General features: G+C 46.2%; 1 protein-coding gene across 1 annotated transcript in view; it reads right to left on the bottom strand.

The window, feature by feature from the left end:
- Positions 1 to 21989, bottom strand: part of MTCH1 (mitochondrial carrier 1) — a 360468-nt gene extending 338479 nt beyond the window's left edge. The window contains exons 1-2 of the mRNA XM_086923273.1: positions 21757 to 21989; positions 14161 to 14245 (exon numbers count right to left, since the gene is read on the bottom strand). Of these exons, the coding sequence (XP_086779399.1) occupies positions 14161 to 14245; positions 21757 to 21903 (232 nt within the window). The 5' untranslated portion in view covers positions 21904 to 21989. The remainder of the gene's footprint in view (positions 1 to 14160; positions 14246 to 21756) is intronic.
- Positions 21990 to 22538: the final 549 nt, after the last annotated feature.

Genomic DNA, 22538 nt, shown 5'->3' with positions numbered 1-22538 from the left:
CTGAGAGGAAGCGGGGGCCCCTGGGCCGTGGAGCAGCGGAGAATCCCTTCCTGGGCCCTGGGATCGGCACCGCCAGGTGAAGAGTGAGGGGCTGTTGCCTCGTGGCTGGGAGGTCGGTCCGCGAATCGGCGGGAGCCCCCCCCCCACCCGCGGGTGGAGGAGCGGGGTCCTTATTTCCTGCACTAGAGTGCGGTGTGGTTGGAGCCCCCCCCCCTGTGACTCTAGCCTGCCGAAGTGGGTGCGGGGCGCGCGGACTTGCCTGGTAGACTGCGGCGATCCCCTACTGTGTGCTGGCCTGATCGGTGGTGATGGGGGCCTGGGCCTTGTGAGTGGCGGGGGCCTTGGTTCGGCCTGCATATCGGCGGGTGGCGCCTAGCTTGCTGCTCTTCTGCCAGCCTGGGGCCTGCCACTGGCCGCAAGGCGGGAGCTTCCGTGAGGCGTAGGAGAGGCCTGGAGCTGGAGAGATGCATGCATATAGGCAGCGGGTTGGAGTGCTGCCTTCCTTGAGGGTGCTGACCGCGACGCAGCGGCGAAGTGCTGGGCCCATTGCGGTGGGTCACGAGTGGCGGCACATCTCGTCTTGGGAGCTGAGTGAGGCGCAAGGGTGCAGCAGTGTTGATGCGCAGGTGGAGAGGGTGTCCTGGGAGCGGCCACTGCATTAGAGGCTTAAGGCCTGCTTCGTGAGTGGGGTGTGGTGCCACGTGTTTGGAAGCTGTGGGGTGGGTGGCTCCTCAGGTTGGCTTAGACAGGGTGCTGTGGCATTTGCGGTGGAGGAGCGAAGACACTGAGCTGGAGCTTGTACTTGTCTGTTTGTACCGCGGCCAAGGCGGAGGGTAAGAGCGCTGGGCTTGGCCTGGGGCTCGGAGTGGGGCACCCTCCACCTTACTTGACTGGTTTGATATAGCATGGCACTCCCTGAGCGGCTGGTGGTCCGGGAGTCCGCCAGGTGTTCCATCTCGACGGTGCAGCAGTGGTGCAGGGAGTTGGGGTTAATGAGAGGTGCACCATCGGCCCGCATATTGACGGGCAGTGTCTCCCTGCTGGGTGCCGGACCTGGGCCGCATAGGGAGGAGTGGGTGCTGTTGTGACTTCCCATGTCCTGTTAGGAGCTTGGCAGTGTTGCGATGTCGGCGGCCACGGGCAAGAGAGATAAGCCCCTTAAGGACATGCTGCAGAAGACGGTGGGGGGCCTCCTCGCAGTCGGAGGTCCAGTCCAAGCGGCCTGAGGATAAGGATGTGCCGGCGATTAAAGCGTTTATGATGGAACTCCTCGCGGCCATCATGGAGGACATTTTGGAGCTCCGTTCCCAGCTCTCTTGGGATTTGCAGGAGATACGGTGCGATGTTGACGCCATCGGAGAGCGTGTGGCGACCCTGGAAGACCATGACCTAAGCGCTGCTGAGGAGGTGCATCAGCTCCAACAGGATGTACTCCGTCTTACAGAACAAAATCTGGATCTGCAGGCGCACACAGATGATCTGGAGAACCGCTTGCGAAGAAATAACATCAGGATACGTGCGTTCCTGTGGAAGGGAGAAGGGGACAATCTGCGGGAATATGTTGGTGCGCTGTTTCGGCAGATTCTTGACGAGGAGGAAGCCCGGGATATTCAGCTGGATTGCATCCACCGTGTTTGACTCCCGAGGGGGGCCAAGGCCCCGCCGCCAGACATTCTGGTGTGTGCGCATTACTTTCAGCTTAAAGAACAGATGCTTTCAAAGGCTCGCGATCTTAACCATGTGAAGTTCAGGGGCCACCAACCCGCACTCTTTCAGGACCTAGCGGCCTCTACACTGGTCAAGTGCAGGAGCTTCAAGCATCACGACCAACCTGCGGGAGCAGGGCATCCCCTACTTTTGGGGGCAACCGTTTAGTCTTATCTTTAAGCACAAGGACAAACTCCTACAGATCCGCTCGCTGGATGCGGCCTTTGAGGCATTGGGATTGGAGAGGCCCGCGCCACGGGCCGAGCCTGCTGGATCACCCTCCCGGCAGTGCAGACGCTCCACCGAATGGCAGCGGGTTGGGAGGTCGCCACCGCCGGTGAAGCCGTACCTTTCTCCAAGCCTCATGGAGAGAGAGGCAGCGGTCTCATCGGCGCCGTTGGTGACACATAACAATGGGGTCCCTTGAGGCATGCAAGCATGGCACTGGTTGGGCTCTTCAACGGCACCTGAGGTGGGACGCCTGAGGGAGAGGGGGTTCCATGTGTCTTTTCTCGGTCCCAATTGCTTGGAGGTGCCCTGTATCAGGGTTGGATGAGGTCCTAGGATGGTGCCATATTCCCCCAACAGTTGGTTTTGCCAGACGGACTGTAGTCACTCGACAAGACTCTTGGGGCCAGATGTAGGTGGCCGTTTGAGGCCATTTACCGAGCGGTAACGGCCGATTTTGGCCGATACCGATCGGTAAATGGGTGACAGGTATGTAGGGGGCATTATTTTACCGAATCGGTAAAATTACCGATTCGGTAATTTTACCGATTCGGTAAAATAAAAATTCGGTCATTTTACCGATTCTGAGGCACCCAGATGTAGGTGGGACTCTTCAGAGTCCCAGAGGCCTTACCCAATCGGTATTTTACCATCAAATCCAATTTGATGGTAAAATACCGATTCCGGTGTGCATGCACTTGTGTGCATGCACACCTATGCCATGTGACAGGCAGACCTGCCCTTAGGGCATGTATGCCTGCCACATGGCACCCGAGCCTGTTTTGGGGGTGCCAGAGGGTGTCAAAGTGACACCCCCTGCACCCTTGTGAAAATCGGTATTTACCGATTCGGTATATACCGAATCGGTAATGCCCATTCATTCCTATGGGCTTCAAAGCCCATAGGAATGAATGGGCATTACCAATTCGGTATTTACCGAATCGGTAAATACCGAATTCTTCCGAATCGGTATTCCAGCACATCTGGAATACCTACATATCCACCCCTTAGATTTACCGATTTTTAATTACCGAATCGGTAAAATTTGGTAATTAAAAATTGGTAAATCTATTTTACCTACATCTGGCCCTTGGTGTTTTGTTCTTTCCTTTTCATTCAGTGCTTTCCAATGGGAGTTGGGGTGTGGTGGGGTGTGGTTGTTTTTGGGGCTACGCATCAGTTCTCTTGGTTGCTAGGCATAGGTTAGGCCCACGGGCCGCTTACTGTGTCCCTCTAGCACTGCTGACCCGGGGTACCGTGCTGGCGCTTCCCTTCTTTTAGGGGGTTATGGGTAGGGATCTGAAGGTTGTAAGCCTGAACGTCAGGGGCCTAAACAATCCAGTCAAGCGAGCGGCCATCCTCTCTATATTGGAGAATGCGGAAGGAGACGTGTGCTTGTTGCAGGAGCCTCACCTCCTCTCTAGGGATACTAAACGGATTAATGATAGGCGCTTCCACACACAACTGTGGTCCTCGAGTCCGGCGAAGAAACATGGGGTGGCAATTTATTTTAGCGCGTGGGCGCATTGCAAAGTTCTTTCCCAGGTGGTCGACATCAGGGGGCGGTTTTTAGCTGTTCGGGGACAATGGGGGGGATACGCTCCTAACGGTTGGGTCACTGTATGCTCCAAATGAACTGCAAGAGCCATTCCTGAAGGTGGCCCTCTCTGAGGTGTTGTCATCCCCGGATGCGTTTGTGCTGGTGGGGGGGACCTGAACGTCGTAATGGATCCAGGATTAGATAGGTCCGAGTTGCGGTCCCACCAGGCGGGGGCCTTGTTGCAAGGGGGGCGGCAATTGGCGTGTCCAGCATCCTCTTGAGCACAATTGCACGTATTATTCCGCTGCGCACAAAACTTATGCGTTAAAGCATCTTGATTGGGATAGGGCGGAGCACGCTCTATTGCGCCTACGACACAAATTCTACCTTAGTGGGGATAAAGGGGGGCGGATGCTAGCACATAGGCTGAGAGCGCGAGCGCAGCTGACAGCTATTCACTCTATCCGGGACTCTCAGGCGGTGGAGCATACTACTGATTCACTTATTGCGGAAGCCTTCCAGCAGTTCTATCAGGACCTGTACAAGGGAGAAGTACTGAGAGGAAGGGGTCCCAGCGTAGGTGTGAACAATAGTTATGCAATTCGAAAAAAGTCTATAGAAACAATGAATGCAGCCACATTGTTTTAATCACAATGGGAGTAAGTATATTAAATATAGTATCACTTGATTACATATTATTGTCGGTTGTACAGTGCCCCAAGGGGAAGAGGAAGTGATTGAGTGAGGATAGGGTGATAAAGGGATAGTGACGGTAAAATCAACCAAGTATCAGAGATGCATTGGTAAGTAAATTGCTATACACAAAACAAAAGACCATTGGTTCAATACATAAATCAACACATGTCATACTTCACAAAATACATTAAATGTCAAAATTTTGGCGTGAAGTTGACAACCAAAACGCTATTGTCGACGTTTCGACCCTCAGTAGTTTGCAGGAATTAGTGGTGACCTTGCTGCGGGGTCTTCATCAGGACAGGGTGCGGGGCAGGCAACCTAGTCAATATATATTGGGAAGAATGTTTTAGAAAGGGGGGAATCCCCAATTGGTCATCTGACACAACACAGTTTGATCGGGAATCATATGCACACAGAAAGAGAAGAGCATACCGATCCAGTTATTGCTCGTGTTGTAAATTAGGGACAGGACTTGCGTCGCCGTAGAATTATTCAGTTCTTGAAAATGAGGAGAGAGAAATATATGGATTTACTAAGTTAGCAGAGACCGTTGGGTCAGAGAATAGCGGAACAGACATGTTTGTTGTTCCAATAAAGGGCATCATAGTGCCTAATAATACAAAATCAACTTACAATAAGGACGTTTTGTGGAGCGGTGGAGGTCGAATCAGGCCCGGGGACGGTGGCAATGGCAGAGTCTACAACAGGATATTGAAGTATGATTAATATTAATGAGCGCGCGGGATCAGTGTCTTCAGTGTAAATGAAAATTTAAACAACGCTTACCAGGATTGTAAATTAGTTGACACAGGGTCCATGGGTACTAGTATTGGTAAAAAGGGTCACTTCCCCGGATCTGCGAAATAACACGGAGAACTAATCACAAATGTAAAGATGCAATGGCAGTAGTAAATTAACATGGATTGGGGGTTTGTATTCCGAATCCTTGGACATGTTAAACGAAGCTTACCAGACGTTTTAGTGTTGTCGGCAAAAAGTCTGAGGAATTATTGTCTTGAACAGAGGACCTTTCCCTGATTTCTGTGAGGGAACACGAAAAGAGGGGGGGGGGGGGGGGGGGTTTGTTACTTACAGGGTTTGGGTCGCAAGTTGTGAGCTAACTGGGATGGGAGGTGGTATGTTACGCATCTTTAGGAAGTAAGAGAAGGCTTACCCAGAGTATGGTTTAGTTGGTATAGGGTCCCCGAGTATTGCTAATAACACCGGATCGCTCCGTAGTATCTGTAGAAAGACGCGGAGAGGGGGTCGTAAGGAGGGAGTTCAGGTCACAGTGACGGGTTGAATAAGATTGTTATGGAGATAAACTCACTATACGCCGACTGGATCTAGCATGAAGCTCCGTTCGCTCGTGTCTGCAATGGCGATCACGGCTTCCTGGTTAGATCGTTGCTATAGTTACCGCGTCATGTGACTCGAGGCTGGTGTATGGACATGGTGGAAAGACTCCGATACATATTTCGAGTACCATAAGACTGAACTTATTAATGACTATTCTTAAGGAATCTGAGTTGTTATCCGCGTGGTGATTGTAAGAGTTACAATTGTGGGTTCCTGCAAAAATTAGGACGCTTATGGCTGGGTGCATGTCGGCGATCATTGAACACAGACTTAATTGGCATCTATAAATTAGTGAGTGGGTATACACAATTAGAATCAGAATTTTTGGTATGGCGTATAAGTCACAGGATGTTAAGGCCATAATAAACCATAATAAACCTATTGGCCATTCGATCATTTCACACAGACTTAATTGACAGCAATAAATTAATAGGTATTCTCAATATAAATATGTCCGTATGGCGTACCTATCACACAATGGTAAAGCCATTTCTTGCCGTAATGAACACCATGACCGATTGAAGTCGAAGTATAGGAGTATGGCGTACCTATCTCAAGATGGTAAAGCCATACCTTACCGCAATGAAAAAAACGTAATAGTTAGATGGCAATCATAGTAATCATAACACATAATTCTCGATCAAGAGGTATGCATATACATTGGATTACTGCTATGGCGTACCTCTCCCAAGAGGGTATAGACCAAGTCAGGTGAAATATGTTGCATATTCTTATTAGATGTTACAATTACAGAAGACTCAAGGCAGAGTTGCTAATTGAGAGAAAGAGCTGTCCTGTTCATTAAGACCTGTGTGAATAGAATCAAAGAAGAGCATCCATTTAAATTCACGTGTATTGAGAATACTTGAAATGTTACCCCCACGGGGTCCCAGTACGGCCTTTTCTAGTACCACCCATCGAAGACTTTCTAGGGGGTGTGCAGCCAGTTTGAAATGATCTAAAAGGGGTGCTCCCTGGACTTCACACCTGATCCGGCTCATGTGTTGAAGAATTCGTGCTTTCGCTTTCTGCTGTGTTTGACCAATGTAGATCAATTGGCATGGGCATACTATCGCGTAGATAATGTTTGACGTGTTGCAATTACTATGCGATTTGAGCTGGATTTTCTGTTGGAGGTGTTCAAATTCCTTTGTTTGTATTGTAGTGTCACAGGCCTTGCAGTGGCCACATTTGAAATGGCCCACAATGGGGGGCAGATTCCAAAGTGAAGTGATAGTGGGATCATCTGGAGTATGTAAAAAGGATCGTACCACATAGTCTTTGATGCATTTAGCTTTCTTGAAGGCGTGTAATGGTGTGCCCACCTGGTTGATATCATCCGATATTAATTGCCAATGTTGATTCACAATGCTTTGATCTTGTTACTTTTGGTGGTGAATGTTGTTACGCATACAATCCTGTTCTCTTGTTGGTCTGTCTTGTCTTTTGGCGAAAGTAATTCCTCTCGCGGATAGAACCATGCACGTTTTCTTGATTTCTTGACCAAACGTGGAGGGTAACCCCGTTGTTGGAGACGGTTTGCAAGATCTTCAGATTCCTTGAAGTAATGGTCTTTGTTGGAGCAGTTCCTCCGAATACGAAGGAACTGCCCAAAGGGCAGATTGTCGCGGAGTGCTCGCGGGTGATGACTGTTGTATTGTAACAACGAGTTCCTTTCAGCCGGCTTGCGGTAAAGTGTAGTGAATAAGCTGCCTGATTGCTCATAGATGGTAATGTCCAAGAAATTGATGGTTCGGTTGTCTGATTGGATCGTGAATTTGAGGTGTGGAGACTGCTGATTGAGCCATGTGAAAAAGGAAGATAATCCCTCCGTGTACCCATTCCTGAGTAACAAAATATCATCAATGTATCTCATCCAGAGACCGAGTTGCTCTCTGAATGGATTGACTTCGTTGAGGCCAGTATCATCTTCAAAAGCCGCCATGTAGAGAATCACCACGTCTGGAGCAAAGGGAGCCCCCATTGCTACACCTGATGTCTGGAGATAGAATTGATTTTTAAATGTGAAAAAATTCTTTGTCATGGCTATCTTTAAAAGGGCCACGATGAAATCAGTGGGAACCTGTACTGGAGCAGGTCGTCGGTGTAGACATCTAGTTATCACAGCCAAAGCTTCCCTTTGAGGAATGTAAGTGTATAGCGAGACCACATCGCATGTAGCTAGCACTTGATGTTGAGAGTCGAAGGATAAATTCTCGACAATATTTATTGTGTGCATAGTGTCCCGTAGATAAGATTGGGTAGACTCAGCAAGGGGTTTAAGAAAGAAATCAATATATTTGCCAAGAGGCTCGAGTATGGAGCCGCATCCTGAAACTATGGGACGTCCAGGTGGATCCACCATATTTTTGTGAATTTTGGGTATGGTGTAAATGGTGGCCAGTCGAGGGTGTTTTTGGTTGAGATAGAGAAACTCGTTTTCAGATAAGAAACCCTGGTCCAGACCAGCTTGTGTCAACTCCAGAATTTCCAAGACAATGGCTTTCGAAGGATCCGATCTCAATTGTTGGTAACTTACGCCATCATTTAATTGACGAAGAATTTCAGATTCGTATTTGGACATATCCTGGATAACGATGGCGCCGCCTTTGTCCGCTGGCTTGATTACAACTTCATTATTTCGGGCGAGTGATTGCAGTGCCGCCTTTTCAGTTTTACTTATGTTATACTTGATGTATGATTTCTCTTGTAGAAGTTGTTGGACATCTCTCCAGACCACGGCCTCATAGGCCAGAATTTTGTGTGACATTGTGCTGGCACGAGGAACAAACGTGGACGGTATTCTAAGACCCGTAAGAGAAGCATTGGGTTGGGGTCCGGAATTGCGAAAAAAGTATTTGAGCCGGATTTTGCGGAAGAACTTGAAGAGTTCAGTTCGTATAGTAAAGTTGTCAGGCTTGTTGGTGGGAACATAAGATAACCCTTTGCTTAACACTTTAAGTTTATCATCATTCAAGTTGTGTTGGGATATGTTCACAACAGGACTGAGGGTCTCAGGAGGATTTACCACCAGTAAGTTTTGTTGCGGGTTACCCTCTCGCCATGCTGTTCCGGTTGGAAGTGTACTTGTTTCTGGGCTTGGCCTCGACCTCCATCCCAACTGCTCGTGTTCTGTTGTGGGCCACGTTGTTGGCCATGTGGCCAGTTGTTGCCTCTGCCGCGTGGAGGGCGCCATGATCCTGGACAATGTCCTAAAAAAGGGTTGTATGGGTTTTGTTGATACCCGTAGTCTTGAAAATTATAAAAGTGACTTGGATCAGCTTGTTCTTGTTCGCCCTCTGAGCTGTATGACGAATCAGAGAAGGTATGGTAATTGCGTCTTCCTCTGTAGGATCCACGTCCTCTATTTGTGAAGCGCCCTTGGTTATCCTGGCGGAAGTAATCTTCCTGCAAATAAGGGTATGTTTTTTTCTTGTCGTAAAGACGTATGTCTCGAGCTAGTTTCTCCAATTTGCGATTCTGTGTGGTCAAATCAAAATCCTTGAGGGAGGCCTCAAGATTGCTTAAGGTGTCCTTGGCACTTGCAAAATTAGCGTCGGCTGCTATTTCCGCTTTCAGTGCTTTAATTTCCGCAGTGATAAGTTGGATCTGTTCGGCAGCGGTTTCCACCCCAAGAACCATCCAGTGGCGGGAGCAATTGTTGGCAACGTGACTGAATCCCTCTTTGAATTTAGGTACTTCTATGAAGATAGCTGGTTCAATTTTTATTTGTAAACCCACCGGGATGATGTTTTCTTTAAGATATCTTGTCAAGAGATGACCATGCCACCTGTACAAGGGAGAGGCGTCAGACTCTGGGCGGGTGGCGACCTACTTGGCATCCTGCGGAATTATGCCTTTCCTTAAGACCTCGGATGACGCCCTGGATGCTGCGATCCATATATAGGAGGTCATATCCGCAATTGCGCGTTTTAAGGTGGCCAAATCCCCAGGGCCGGATGGCTACACAGCTACTTTTTATAAAACATACTGTGTGGAGCTGGCTCCCTTTTTAACCCGCCTCTTCAATTCTTTTTTGGAGACAGGTGAAGTAACTCCGTCCATGTCGGAGGCAGCCATCACAGTTATCCCCAAGCCCGGGAAGGATGTTAAGGAGTGTGGTTCGTACCGGCCGATCTTGCTCCTTAATATTGATATGAAGCTCTTCGCCAGTATCTTGACGTCGAGACTTAGCCCTTTGATGGACGGAGTTATAGACCCTGACCAGTCAGTTTCCATTCCCACGCGGCAGGGGGGGACAACACTAAGCGGTTTCTTCATCTTACTGACCTGGTCCACCGCTCTCGTGCTCAGGCCTTTTTCCTATCTATCGATGCCGAGAAGGCCTTTGACCGTGTAGACTGGGAATATCTGTTTGCGATTTTGAAGGCCTTCGGTCTGGGAGACGGGTTTGTGAGATGGGTCCGCTGCCTCTATGCAGCTCCAAAGGCAGCGGTGCGGGTGAATGGGTGCAGGTGCGCCCTCTTTCCCATCACCAGAGGGACTTGGCAGGGGTGTCCCTTATCCCCGCTGCTTTTTGCGCTCTATATGGAGCATTTTGCCCAGCGCATACGGTCCAACGGGGGTATATCGGTGATACGGTTCGGAGCTGATGTGCATAAAATTTGCTTATATGCTGATGATGTGATCCTTTCGCTCACACAGCCTCATTCCTCCCTGCGGCATCTGTCTAGAGAACTTCTTGAATTTGGCACGGTTGCAGGCTTTAAAGTTAATTTCTCTAAGTCGCAGATCCTTAATCTCTCCATCCCCGAGGAGGAGCTGCAAGATTTGCTGCAAGATTTTGCTTTTCAGTGGGTAACTTCCGATATTCAGTACTTGGGCATCCGTCTCACTCCCTCTATGGCAAAAACGTCCTCTCTTAACTATAAGCTGTTGGTGGACCAGACAACTAAGTCTTTGGCGGATTGGTCCCGCCTTAATTTGTCTTGGCACGGGAGGCTGGCGGCAGTCAAGATGATGGTGCTTTCTCGCATCCTGTATGTTTTTCAGATGCTCCCACTGAGCCCCCCGCCAGTTGTCCTCCAGAAATTACAGGGTCTCTTCAACAAATTTTTATGGGGCAATAAAAAGCCGAGACTTGCCCTATCCCTTGTCACCGCTTCTAAGTCCAATGGGGGGATGGGTTTCCCCTTGCTAAAGGCATATTTTCAGGCAGCATGTTTGCGCTATTTTGTCGAATGGAACAGACCCTGGTCCAGTAAACACTAGAACTTTAGGGATCAGACGGTGGCGGGCGTAATATCTGGCGTGAACTTTGGCTGGCGCGCAAGCATAGAGCGTGGGGTCTGTACTCCTCTCCTGTGACGTTGCCAACGCTGAAAGCCTAGGACCAGTTGGCGCAGCGCAGGGGCTGGACTACTTTTCCATCCCCGAGGACTCCGATCGTGGATAATCTGGAGTTTCTCCCGGGCTGTGCATCCCTGATTTTCCAGATATGGCGGGAAGAGGGCTGTAAGAGGGTGGGCTCCCTCTTTGACCTTGATGGACTGATCCAGTTTCCCCAACTGTGCCGGGATTATTTTTCTCTTTTGGAGTCTGACGCCTTTCCTTACACGCAGGTGGCACATTGGGTAACCCACCCTTCTAATGTCGCCTCTATGTCCTTTGAAATGTATGTAATAAAGATGACCGTAAGCTTATATCGGACCTATACACTATGATCATGGCCCACCCCAAATCACCACGTACGAAGGCGCAGGTTCGCTGGGAGACGGAGCTGGGGCGCCCACTGACGCGTAAGGAGTGGGAACACCTTTTCTATCGTGCGCATCACATCACTGCTAATTGTAGCGGGTACGGAGTCTGCTTATAAGACGGTCGCTTACTAGTACTATACTCCAGCGCGTATCAAGGCGTGGGATGCAACGTACTCGGGTCTGTGTTGGAGGGGATGCAGTTCTCCTGGTACTTTAACACACCTGCTGTGGCATTGTCAGAAGCTAGAGCGGTATTAGAGGGCGATTCTGGACGACCTGGATGAGGCCTTTCAGATCATCTTCCCTCGTGCGCCGGAGCATGTGCTACTGGGGCTTCCACACGGCAAATCGTTTCCTTTGCGCTCGCTGAGGGGTTGGCAGATAGCTTTAGCTTTGTTGGCAGCACGCCTAGTCATTTTGGCGAAATGGGGTTCCCCGGACCTTCCAGATCTGAGAGACTGGATACGGCGCCTTTGGCACCCGCAGTTTGTGGAAAATCATTGCGATTAAGGTATTGGATTGAGTGTTTGTGGCGGGACCGCAAGGTTGAAGATACCAAAGGGCTCTATCCTCGCACGTTTTTTCCTTTGATTGGATCAGTGTTTACAACATTCTCGTTGCAAGGGCCCTCTGGCCATTGGTGGCCAGGTTTCAGTGGAATAGGTGTCCTGCTAGTGCTATGCGTACATTCGTATTCCTTGAGAATGCATACCGCATTCAGAAATACAGAATCCCCTGTCCTGATGAAGTCTGAAGGAATCTCTGGCTGAAACGCGACCGCGCCAACGTCGACATCTATTAAGGAGTCCCCTCATTTAGAGTTGCGGAAAAAGAAATTAAGTGCTACTTTATTCATTCTTGAGTTGTTATCCCCCAAGCGCTATAGGGACTACCTTAAAGCATATTACTCTGAATCAAGTGTGTATGCTGTGTTTGTTTTATTTGCAATAGGGGAACTAATTTTTGATCCTGTACTAATTTTTGATCCTTTATGATTTTTTGATATCTGTATATGTTGTTTATCGTGTATATATTGTAGATATGTAATGTATGATATATATGAGTGTGATTGATATGTTGTAGTAGAGATGTACATATCGTCTATATACTTGTTTATTTCATATGTAATTATTTGTTGTCACTTTATTGTGCCCTTTTCCCGTCATTTGAAACGTACATAAGTTGTAAATATAGAAAAGAATTGGTGATAAACAAAAAATTGGAATAAGCAGGGTAATTAATTGTACTCTGGCTGAAAATAAATGTGTTTTTGATTAATCCCTGTCTTTCTGTTAATTATACATCGTTGATGTCTTGTGCTAGGGTATTTGAGGGTTAGCTGGGCGCGACCCTTTGTTTATGCATATATACCTTAGCTTTGTTGGCAGTACGCCTAGTCATCTGGGCGATATGGGGGTTCCCCGGACCTTCCCGATCCGAGAGACTGGATACGGCGCCTTTGGCACCTTTTAGCTATGGAACGCCTGTCACTAAGCATGGATGGGAAGGGAGCTGAGTATGTGGAACTATGGGGCCCATTCCTGCGCCTGCTGTCCAGGGACTTGAGGGAGGTCACCTGTCCAAAGTACTTGCAGATCCTTCAACTTATCCCGTTGGAACCTGGGGGTTCTGCTAAGCCTACCTGAGCGGGGGTCTGAGGGGCCTATTAGCGGTTAGCGGTAAGGGGTCTAAAGAGGAAAATGAGACTGATGCGGAGTTGGGTGGGGGGTGGTGGAGGGGAGAGTTGGAGGGTGGGGTTGAGGGGGGTTTCTTTTGTTTTTGTCTGTTTCTCTTTTAAGAAAAGGTGGACCAGAGCTTCTGCCCTGGCTGCTTCATACGGCATGATGCTTTCATCGCGGGGTCGCCCTCCGGGGTGTAGGCCCGAACGCTGTGTTAATTGCCCCCAGTCTTTGCTTTGCCGGCCAGTGGATGTAGGCAGTTGAGCTGTGTTCTGAGTTGTTCTGCCACTCAATAAAAACGATTGAATCTAAAGTCAGCATCAGAAAGGCTAAAAACTGAATATTAGAAAGGGTACACTACTCCAAGTTTGGAGAATTTCTAACAAAATGAGTGGCTATGAAAGACAAAACAAAATATTTTGAAAGACGACAACCAGAAGTTTTTTAAACTATGAATTAAGATGAAATTGCTAGACTCCCTCTCATTGCATTCAAATAGTGACAGACTATTTATTAGCAGCTCAGCAAAGCCAGTTTATGAGACCGCTCCTGTCCATTCTTAGTTGTTATCTGTCATTAAAGACTGTAGAGCCTTGTCAATTTTTAGTTCCTTGCCCAATGGCTTCATATTTTTTTTTTGTTTCATTTGCGCAAACTCGACCCAAAGGTATCAGAACGCTTTACATGAGCCACAGTTACGTTACAGATGGACACATTCATTTTTGTTAGGCACTGTGAGATTAAGCGATTGGCCGAGAATCACAGAATGTTGAGAGTCCCCGCTGAGACTTAAACCCAGTTCCCCAGCTTCAAGGTCAACCACTCTAGCCGTTAGGCCACATCTTCTCCCAATATTAAACAAAAAAATAAGTAAAGGAAAAACAGTCCCACCAAGGTACTAAATTTGTAATTTTGAGCAAAAAGCCCAGTAAGTAATCACTTTATTTATTCACAAATCAGATAGCAAATTCTAACTTTGTGAAAGTTGTGGAACTCCTACTCTTGGAGAGAGTTGATGGCTCTTTTTTATCTACTGTTAGTGTTACAAGCCACCGACAGGTAACAAGGGGATATTCAAGCAGTGGCTCAGGGTTCTCACCCCCTACACATGCTCAAGTCCACTCCCCTCACTCTAGCCCTCCTTACTGTTCAGTTCTTCCCAGTTCCATGCAACGTGGCCCCATGCACCTAGCCCACATCATACTGTTATTAAAATAAAGTCACTCACCATAGGTAAAAAACCCTGGCAGGTATGAGACTTTCCTCCCCAGAAGGTTCCTCCCGAAAGATGCAGGAAGAGGTTCATGACCCACCTTTGAAATAAACATAGAGATTTAGATTTTGTTTACCCATTATGATGTTCAAGTCTTAAAAAAACAATTAGGAGACAGATGAGGACTGCTTCTTTATGGGGATGCAACTTAGAAAAATATTAAATCAAATTATACCTGGTGCCCTATTTTTAGCAGTTCAGAGACATTTTTGCAAATTCCATGGATGCTCCCAATTTATGTGCAAACTCCATTGTCACCGTCCTAAATGGCAAAACAGACACGTTGATGAATCACTTTTCATATCAAAGGGAGACCTCTGTGAGTCTGCTTGTCTTTTACGGCTGCTCCACGAGATGGACAGTCCTCCAGTAGCTTTTCCTTCCCATGCCACTGTCAGGCAAAAACTCCTGGTTCCCTCAAATCAGGTCCTCCTACAAGGGTCCAAGGAATTCTATGCCACTATGTTGGCTGCTATGTTCTGAGACAGGCAGAAAATACAGCCAGAAGATGCCTCCCACTGTTGTGAATGATGATGATTCATGTGGTCCAGGGAAGGGGCACCAAACAGTGGTGGGTGTCTCAAATGACCTCCTGCTGAACACAAGCCCAAGACATAATCCCCACTTCAGATAGAAGAGGTGCGTCATGTGGCTGGAAAACTAAGAAGCTTAGGGCCATATTTATCAAGCACTAATGTGTTCGCAAACGCCGAAATTTAGTGCAAAATGGTATGTATGAAAGAAATCTGCGTGCAAAAAAAGGAATCGCAAAATTTGTGATTCCTTATTTTGCGATTGCATTGAAGGAATCGCAAATTTTGCGATCCTTAACTGCAATGTAAGAAGCATTAAAAAATGCAAATTGGCCTTAAGGAATCGCAAATTACCACCAACTTCAAGTTGGTGGTAATTTGCGAATTCCTTGAAAAAATGCACTTTTTTGCATTTTTCAAAGTGCAATGTGAAGCACATACATGCCCTTAGGGCATGTATGTGCGCCAAATGTGCACCCATGCTAATTTCAGGGGTGCAACAGGGTGTCCTTTGGACACCCCTGCACCCTTGAAATTATTCTCAATTTGCGATTCTCAAATTGTGAATCGCAAATTGAGAATAACTTCCCATTCATTCCTATTGGCCTCCTGGCCCATAGAAATGAATGGGAAAGTATTCCTTAATTGCGATTTGGTAATCGCAATTAAGGAATACTAAGAAATCACTAAAAAATTGCGATTTTGTACATACATCCCTATTTGCAATTCTCAAATAGCGATTTCTAAAAAATCGCTATTTGAAAATCGCAAATCAGGTTGTTGATACATATGGCCCTAACTTAACTCCCGGAAGACCGGTTTTCAATCTCATAACTTAGTCAACAATAGGCATATTTCAACTTTATGATCAAAATTGAACACAGCCAGTCTCTTCCACTATTATATCTCCAGCATGATGGGAATTTATCCACGACAAATTGGGAGAAAAGATCTGCTAGAAATCATCCACTAATATGTGGGGGAAACGCAAAATTCATAGAGAAAAAACCGAATTTCACCAACGACACTCGCTGTGATGTAAACTCTCTAAAGCATGCTGCTCATTTTATCAACAAAATCACATACTTAGATCATTAAAATAAAGAGTGTAGTGATTTCGAAGGAGTAAGACAAGAATCATTGCATAATGAGCTAAATGTTTTTGAAGTTATCTCAAAAAGAAGCATTCACAGGAACGGACCCTGGAAATCCAGGAGGTCAATAGTTGAATGTTTTTTTTGATGAAAGGTTAGTAATAAAAGTAATATTACAAAATGTTTGCAGGTAAAAACAAGAGTCTGTATCGATCTAACACAATTCTCTCTTTAATAAAATGTCTACTTTCACGTAAATCAACTATCAAGCCATTGCCCCAAATATGAGTGAACTGGAGTTAAAATATAATCCATAATTACGTAGGAAAGGAGCTCAGCTGTATTTATGAATTAAAGGATGAAATCATGTAGGGAGAAAACTGTCCAAGACAGATTTTGGCAGTCTATATTTTACACTGTGTTTTTGCAAATCATGTTTTTGCAGGCTATTATTTTCACAATTAATAGATAATAGTGCTGCTCATATATCTTCATAAACTTAGGACCTGATCTAACCTCTTAAGCGCTGCTGACGGCCAACGGTCGTCACGAGCGCTACCTCCCCAGTGCTGCGCACGACCATTGGACGTCCATTCAGCACTAGTTCCAATGGACAGCGCAGCACTGGGGAGGGATATTTGCGAAGCAGCTAAGGTGTTAGATCTTGGCGGACGGGTTACTCCATCACAACAGTGATGAATATCCAGTCTGCCGAAATATAAATCCCATTATATCCTATGGGATTTATATTTCGTCGGACGGGATATCCGTCACCGATGTGAAGGAGTAACTCGTCCGCCAAGATCTAAAGCAGGCCCTTTGTAATCATGGTCTCATAGTAGTGGATGAAGCAGATGTATCAATATTTGAAAGCCCAACAATACTTTTAGGCTCAAAGGTGGTTTCAATTAGGTCTTCCAGAGGTGTGGGTGGTGGCTAGGTTGATGGCCCGCTCCTGTTCCAAGTGTCTCAGCAAGTCCTGTAGCCATCTTCTCTTTAGTGATCCCAGGTCATACTACTGGTTCCTTATCTTCTCGATGGTATGCTGTGTGACTCCCACCCAATTTATTTTTTCTTGGATGGACTTTTTTTTTTTTTGGGTACCTGAAACCTAAAATCAGAGCTTGCCAAAAAGTTAATTATTGTATAAAACACATTCTTCAGTGAGCACCTTCCGCTCCCTCTCACTGAATTTTAGTTTTCTTTTACGTGCTCCAGTGTCCTTTTCAGGCTCCTCTCAGGACATGATGGCACAAATGTGGTCCAAAAAGCCTTAAAATGCCTCAGGACACAAAGCCTGTGTTCCTCTCTGCTATAAAGTACTCTAGGATGCATGTATGACATCATTACCTCATTGTGATGTCATCAAGCATTTACCGAATGCAACTTTCGCAATTTTCAATTCCTAAATACTGATTCACAATTTACTGAATCAGGAATAGGAAATTGCAAATTTGTGAACGTGAATCACACTGATTCGCTAACTTGAGGAAGGGTCACTATGATATATTAAGAAAAGTGATTTCCAAATTGCGATTCGGTAAAATTTGCAATTTGGATTTTGTTATTCAAAACCTTCACACATCTAGCCTTATATGTTATGTGTACCATAAAATAGTTTGCATATTGCTTCACTTACCCACTGAAGCAATTCTAAAGCTGGAGACTAGATTCCCAAAGAGATAAGACCTACATCAGAGTATGAGATCATCCTTCTCCATTTATAGGATTAATAGGGTTTTAGCAAAATCAAAAAACAAGTGGACATGACGTTCACCCACGCAGCCCTCTTTTCACCATGTCAACCTTGGCATACCCTTCTCTATCCCAACTCATATAATGTGAGCCCTCTTAGAGCATGAAAGTTCTTTTACCTTACTATCGACAGAAGGGTTCTCAGTATGAAAACCCAATTGTTCATCACTAGAAACGCCTTTACATCATCCTTGAAAAGTTAGATTGGCTGGTTTCATAGATTTAGCTGTCTGGATCTTGTTTCAAGTTCTCCATCTAACGGATAGTCAAGCTCCTATATGATTTATGCAAAGATACATTGATAAAGAGAACTATTAAACCTTTTCACTTAGCACGACTTTTATTGGAATGGGGGTGGAGTAGAAGGCATATGGGTAAACATCTTCTGTTAGTTTTGAATTCTCCTTACCAATCACCAAAATATTAATGTATTTGGATTGTTGATGAGATCAACAAGTTACTTACCTGGGGTAATTCTCTTTCTGATGGATCCTCTAACAGCAGATTCCTCACCTTCAGAATATTCCCAGATGCAAGATTGGATCCGAAAGCCTTATGAACACTGCTTCAGGGTGCCGGTAAGTGGTGTTGTATGGCTTGTGTAGTGTGGCTCCATGTTCACGTTCTTCCATCTAGACATTGATAAAGAAGCTGCACATAAGCACCACCTCTGTGCTCCGACTTCAGTTTCTTTCTCGACTCTCTGCACTTTCAAATGAGGAGCCCAACAATTATCAGAAGTATCAGCGTGTAGATCTCTAGTTTATGACCTTTTTAAGAGGAACAAAAGCCCAGTCCACATATTGCAGGGGTGGGAGGGCAGTGAAGAATCTGAAGTTAGAAAAGAGTATCTGGAAGAAATAGCATTACCAGATGGAACTTCTTATTCTGATGAATACTTCTCAGAATTACCAGATGTAACTTCTTATTCTGATGAATACTTCAAACTGCAGATTCCTCTTCTTTAAAATATTTACCAGAACAGTACCTCCCACAGAGCAGGGTCTGTAGAATGGCTCAGACCATAATGTCCTGCAAGCCGAATGGACAAAATTCCCTTTCCGTCAGATCTGGCTGTCAAGGCAGAACTAGTTTGTGAATGTGTGCACTCAGGCCCACGTCGCAGACTAACAGACAGCCATAACAGGTTCTTCATATGACAAATCAGTGGTAGCAGCCTTGGCCCTGGTGGAATGAGACCTCAGTCCTTCCAGAGGCTGCTTCTTGGACAGTACTTTGGAGATTTAATGGATGGGACTCTCCACCTAGACAAAGTCCTTTTCTGCACTGACTCTCCAGTGGATGGCCCCAGCGTGCATCTGACATCCGATCGGCTCGACAACGGAGAGCCCAGGGTGAGGTAAAGAAGAACTTATGGCAATGCTGCCTGCATCTTCTGAAGGTAGTATTGGTTCCTTATTCATTTCCTGAGGAAAAGTGGTGTGGATGTCAGTGGGAATATTAGGATATTCACCGTTGGTGATCCAGTTGCTCAGGAGCTTGTCTCCAATGCTCCTTCCATGACGGACATTTTAATCCACTGGCTCAATGAAATGGATATTATAGATGGGCTACGGAGAGATATGGGGCTCTGTTGAGAGTGGTAGTGAAGGAATCCCTGGAGAAGGAGGCAATTGGAGAGGTGCTAAAAAAAATTGGGCACTGGGCACCATAGCATTAATGTCAGTTCAGAGAGACTGAATTAGCAATATCTGTCACTGTGCTGTTTGAGAATAACATCTTACTAATGTTTAGTACTGTATAGATAAAGGAAAGGGGGTGGATCACAAATAGGTTGTGTTGAGAAGTGTTTATGTAGCCAAGTTTCAATGGCCTTGCAATTTTACACTGACTTCGGAGACACCAATGAATGTCATAATTTGTCCATGGTACTGCAGGCAGCTAAGCTATAGTGGTAAAAAGAGGTGTAAATTCATGTAGGATGTGAGGAGGTTGTGCAAGTTAGTGGGAGCGTTTTCACTTTTAAGGAAAGTTGTAATATGCTCATGGCAGAAAGCTGAAAAAGAGTGGGGTTCTGGTGTTGGCTCCTGTTGAGAGGGGCCCAATGAGGTTTCAGAGTGCATTACAACCACTGCAGATCATGTCTGTCATTGTGTAACCAGAGGGAAAAGGAAAGGAATCCTGGTTGGCTCACAGAGAATAGTGATGTGTGTATATATAGTGCTATGAGGTTCAAGCCTACGGCTGAAAGCACGTACGATTTTCTCGTTGATCAAGTTGGTGTAACTTCTAATATTTGTACTTTTACAGCATCATAATTGTTTGATTTTTGCTTGTGCGAAAGTGTCACTCGTAGTCATTGAATGTCACTCATATTTACACTGAAATTATCAAAATGTCACACATAAGCAATATCAAACCTTGGCAGTTAAGCTGCAAGGGTGAGAGGTTATTGGGAGTAATAAATAGCACCTCTTACATGTCCAATGTTATGTTATGTTATTCGGTTTTATATAGCGCACAGCTGGCCCAGCAAAGAGGCGTCCCGGCGCTGCCAGCATCAGAAAACTGACCTAAACACCAGGACAGTAAAACGCCGAAGAATAGCCAAAGCGGCCAAGGAGAGTAAATTGCAGGAAAATTGAAAGTTTTAATAGCTTTCCTAAAGTCCAGCAGACATTCCATTTTACGGATCTGAGCAGGCAGGGAGTGCCATAACTTGGCTGCCAAGCAGCAAAAGGACCGGCCCCCTGCGCGAAGACATTTCACACTGGGAACAGTAACCAGGTGCTGCCCCAGGGAGAACACATGGACTCTAATGCTTACATCATACCTGCCAACCAAGACAGACATTTCACGGTGTGATGAGGGGGCGGGCCTTGAAAGGCCTGGGCCTCGTGCCCCTAAGCACCCGAGAGGCACATTTGCCCCCCGCCCCCTATCAGCCACCTCCAAAACCAGAGAAAAAGCTTGCGGAGGCTGCTGCTGATGTCCTGGGGTGTTGTCACACTCTTCAATGGACGTCGACAGTACAGAGCCTCCAAAAACTAGCTGGAAATCCACTGTTTATATCAGATTTCGAGCTTGATTTCCCTGCAACTGTGCGATATCGGCAACTCACCAGGTGAAGGTGTGATTGGAGCCGATATTGTGTGTTACACAGAGACACCGTCTGAGTTGGCAGGTATGTTACATTACAAAAAGATCCATGCTTCAGGAATTACCATTTAAATTCAGGCAGGTACGACCTGCCAAAATATATAAGACCAGGGCTTTAAGTAGGCCAGGTCTCACCGGTGCTGAGAACGGCAGTTTTTTAAAGGAGACCTCTAAACGGGTCTCTATCGGGCTCTGTTTTGTGCCCTGGCACAGGCAGTCCGTTTTTTTACCGGACTGCAGTGACAACAGGCACATCAATGTGTGTGTGCTCACACTGCTCACTTCTCACTAGTGGAGAAGTTACGGCATGACGTCAAGCCATGTGAGCGTTGTAGGGGAAGGGAAATCCTTTAAGGAGAGTAATTTTCTCTCTGGATTTCCCTTCTGTTTTTGAAACTCAGGAGCAGCAACATTGCTGTGGTGTCACCAGGGCTTTAAGTGGAAGCTTTTTAATTATTATATACAAGCCATTGTTGCTGCTTATTTATCTTATGCAACTAACAACCATTGACAAAGCCAATAGTCCTGACTTATTGTAGGTATGTTACTTGTTGTATCATATATCTGGAGGCAATGACAGAAACAGCAAAATACAAGTCGGGTTGCACACTATGCTAAGCACAGGTTTTTAACTGATGTGTCTTATGCCACGCCCTTCATTACATTGCCACGCCTCTTTGACAGCCCCCCGCCCCGCCCGTTTTGTCATCCCACTTAAAGTCCTGGATAAATAAGACAACTAAACTTTATTGCGCCTTTTAAGTACTAGGCGATAACCTTTGTATAATTTATCATTTTCATTTCAACCCTAGCTTCTACTGGAAACACGGGGCTTCTCTTAACGATAACCTTGGTTTTCCAGAATCTACCGATTTGCAGAAACTGCAGTCCGCTTACACATTCCTCCTCCTTCCTATTGGTTGAGTCTCCTCCGTAGTTTCTCTGCACATTCGACATTCTCGCCCCCTTTCTTTAACTCCACCCTTTACATGCACTGCATTTAACTCACAGCTACTGGCCACGCCCTTTTTCTGTAACCCCGCCCACACCTGTATGAGAACCTTGACGTAGAGTAGAGGATGAGTGAGCGCCGTCGCGCCTGCTCCCAGCAGAAGGTAGAGGGAGTCGGTAGCCTCGAAGGTGCACCGATCAGATTCCTCTTGCCCACTCGCCCGCACTGCCCCGGACGCAGCCATCGATACCACAAGTAAATAGAGCTCAGCCGCCCAGTAATGCTTCCGGGAAGCTACACGTTTGCCACGTGATGATGGTAGAACGCCCTTTCTGCGTGGTGCTATAGACATGGAAAATGGACTTCACGCGTTAGTCATAAAAAAAGATTAGAAGTAACTAGCGGAACCCGACGTGTTGCAGCTTGGCTGAACATTTAATCGCAGACAACTGTATAGCTTAGGTATTGCGGTGTATGTTCGCGATGGTGAAAATGTTTTGCACAGTGAAGCTAAAATGGTGCCAGAGGGAGAGAGAAGCTGTGATCTATGAAGTTAGGAAGGATAAACTACAATGATAGCCCAAGTCAAAAAGCATTAGTAAATGCATACGATTTTTGTTGTTGTAAATTATAGCTTGCTGAGTAGTTGTACAATATAGGGTAAAATGTCATGACTTGTTTATGTACAAAAATGCAATATTGTGTGCTTTTACTAGTGGTATAATGCTGGTAAGTAATGGCAACATGTTGAAATGTGAAAGAGGGCTTGTAATAGAATTAATTGATGTAATAGCAATATTGTTTAGAGGAGTTCTGACAATTTTTTGGACCGGTGCTGCTGCACCAGCTGCACCATTCAAATCATGACCCTGTTGTCTG

The sequence above is a fragment of the Lissotriton vulgaris genome, chromosome 5, assembly GCF_964263255.1.
Source record: "Lissotriton vulgaris chromosome 5, aLisVul1.2, whole genome shotgun sequence".
NCBI lineage: Eukaryota > Metazoa > Chordata > Amphibia > Caudata > Salamandridae > Lissotriton > Lissotriton vulgaris.
Note: the sequence above shows the minus strand (reverse complement) of the source record. Positions and strands in the feature narration are given on the sequence as shown.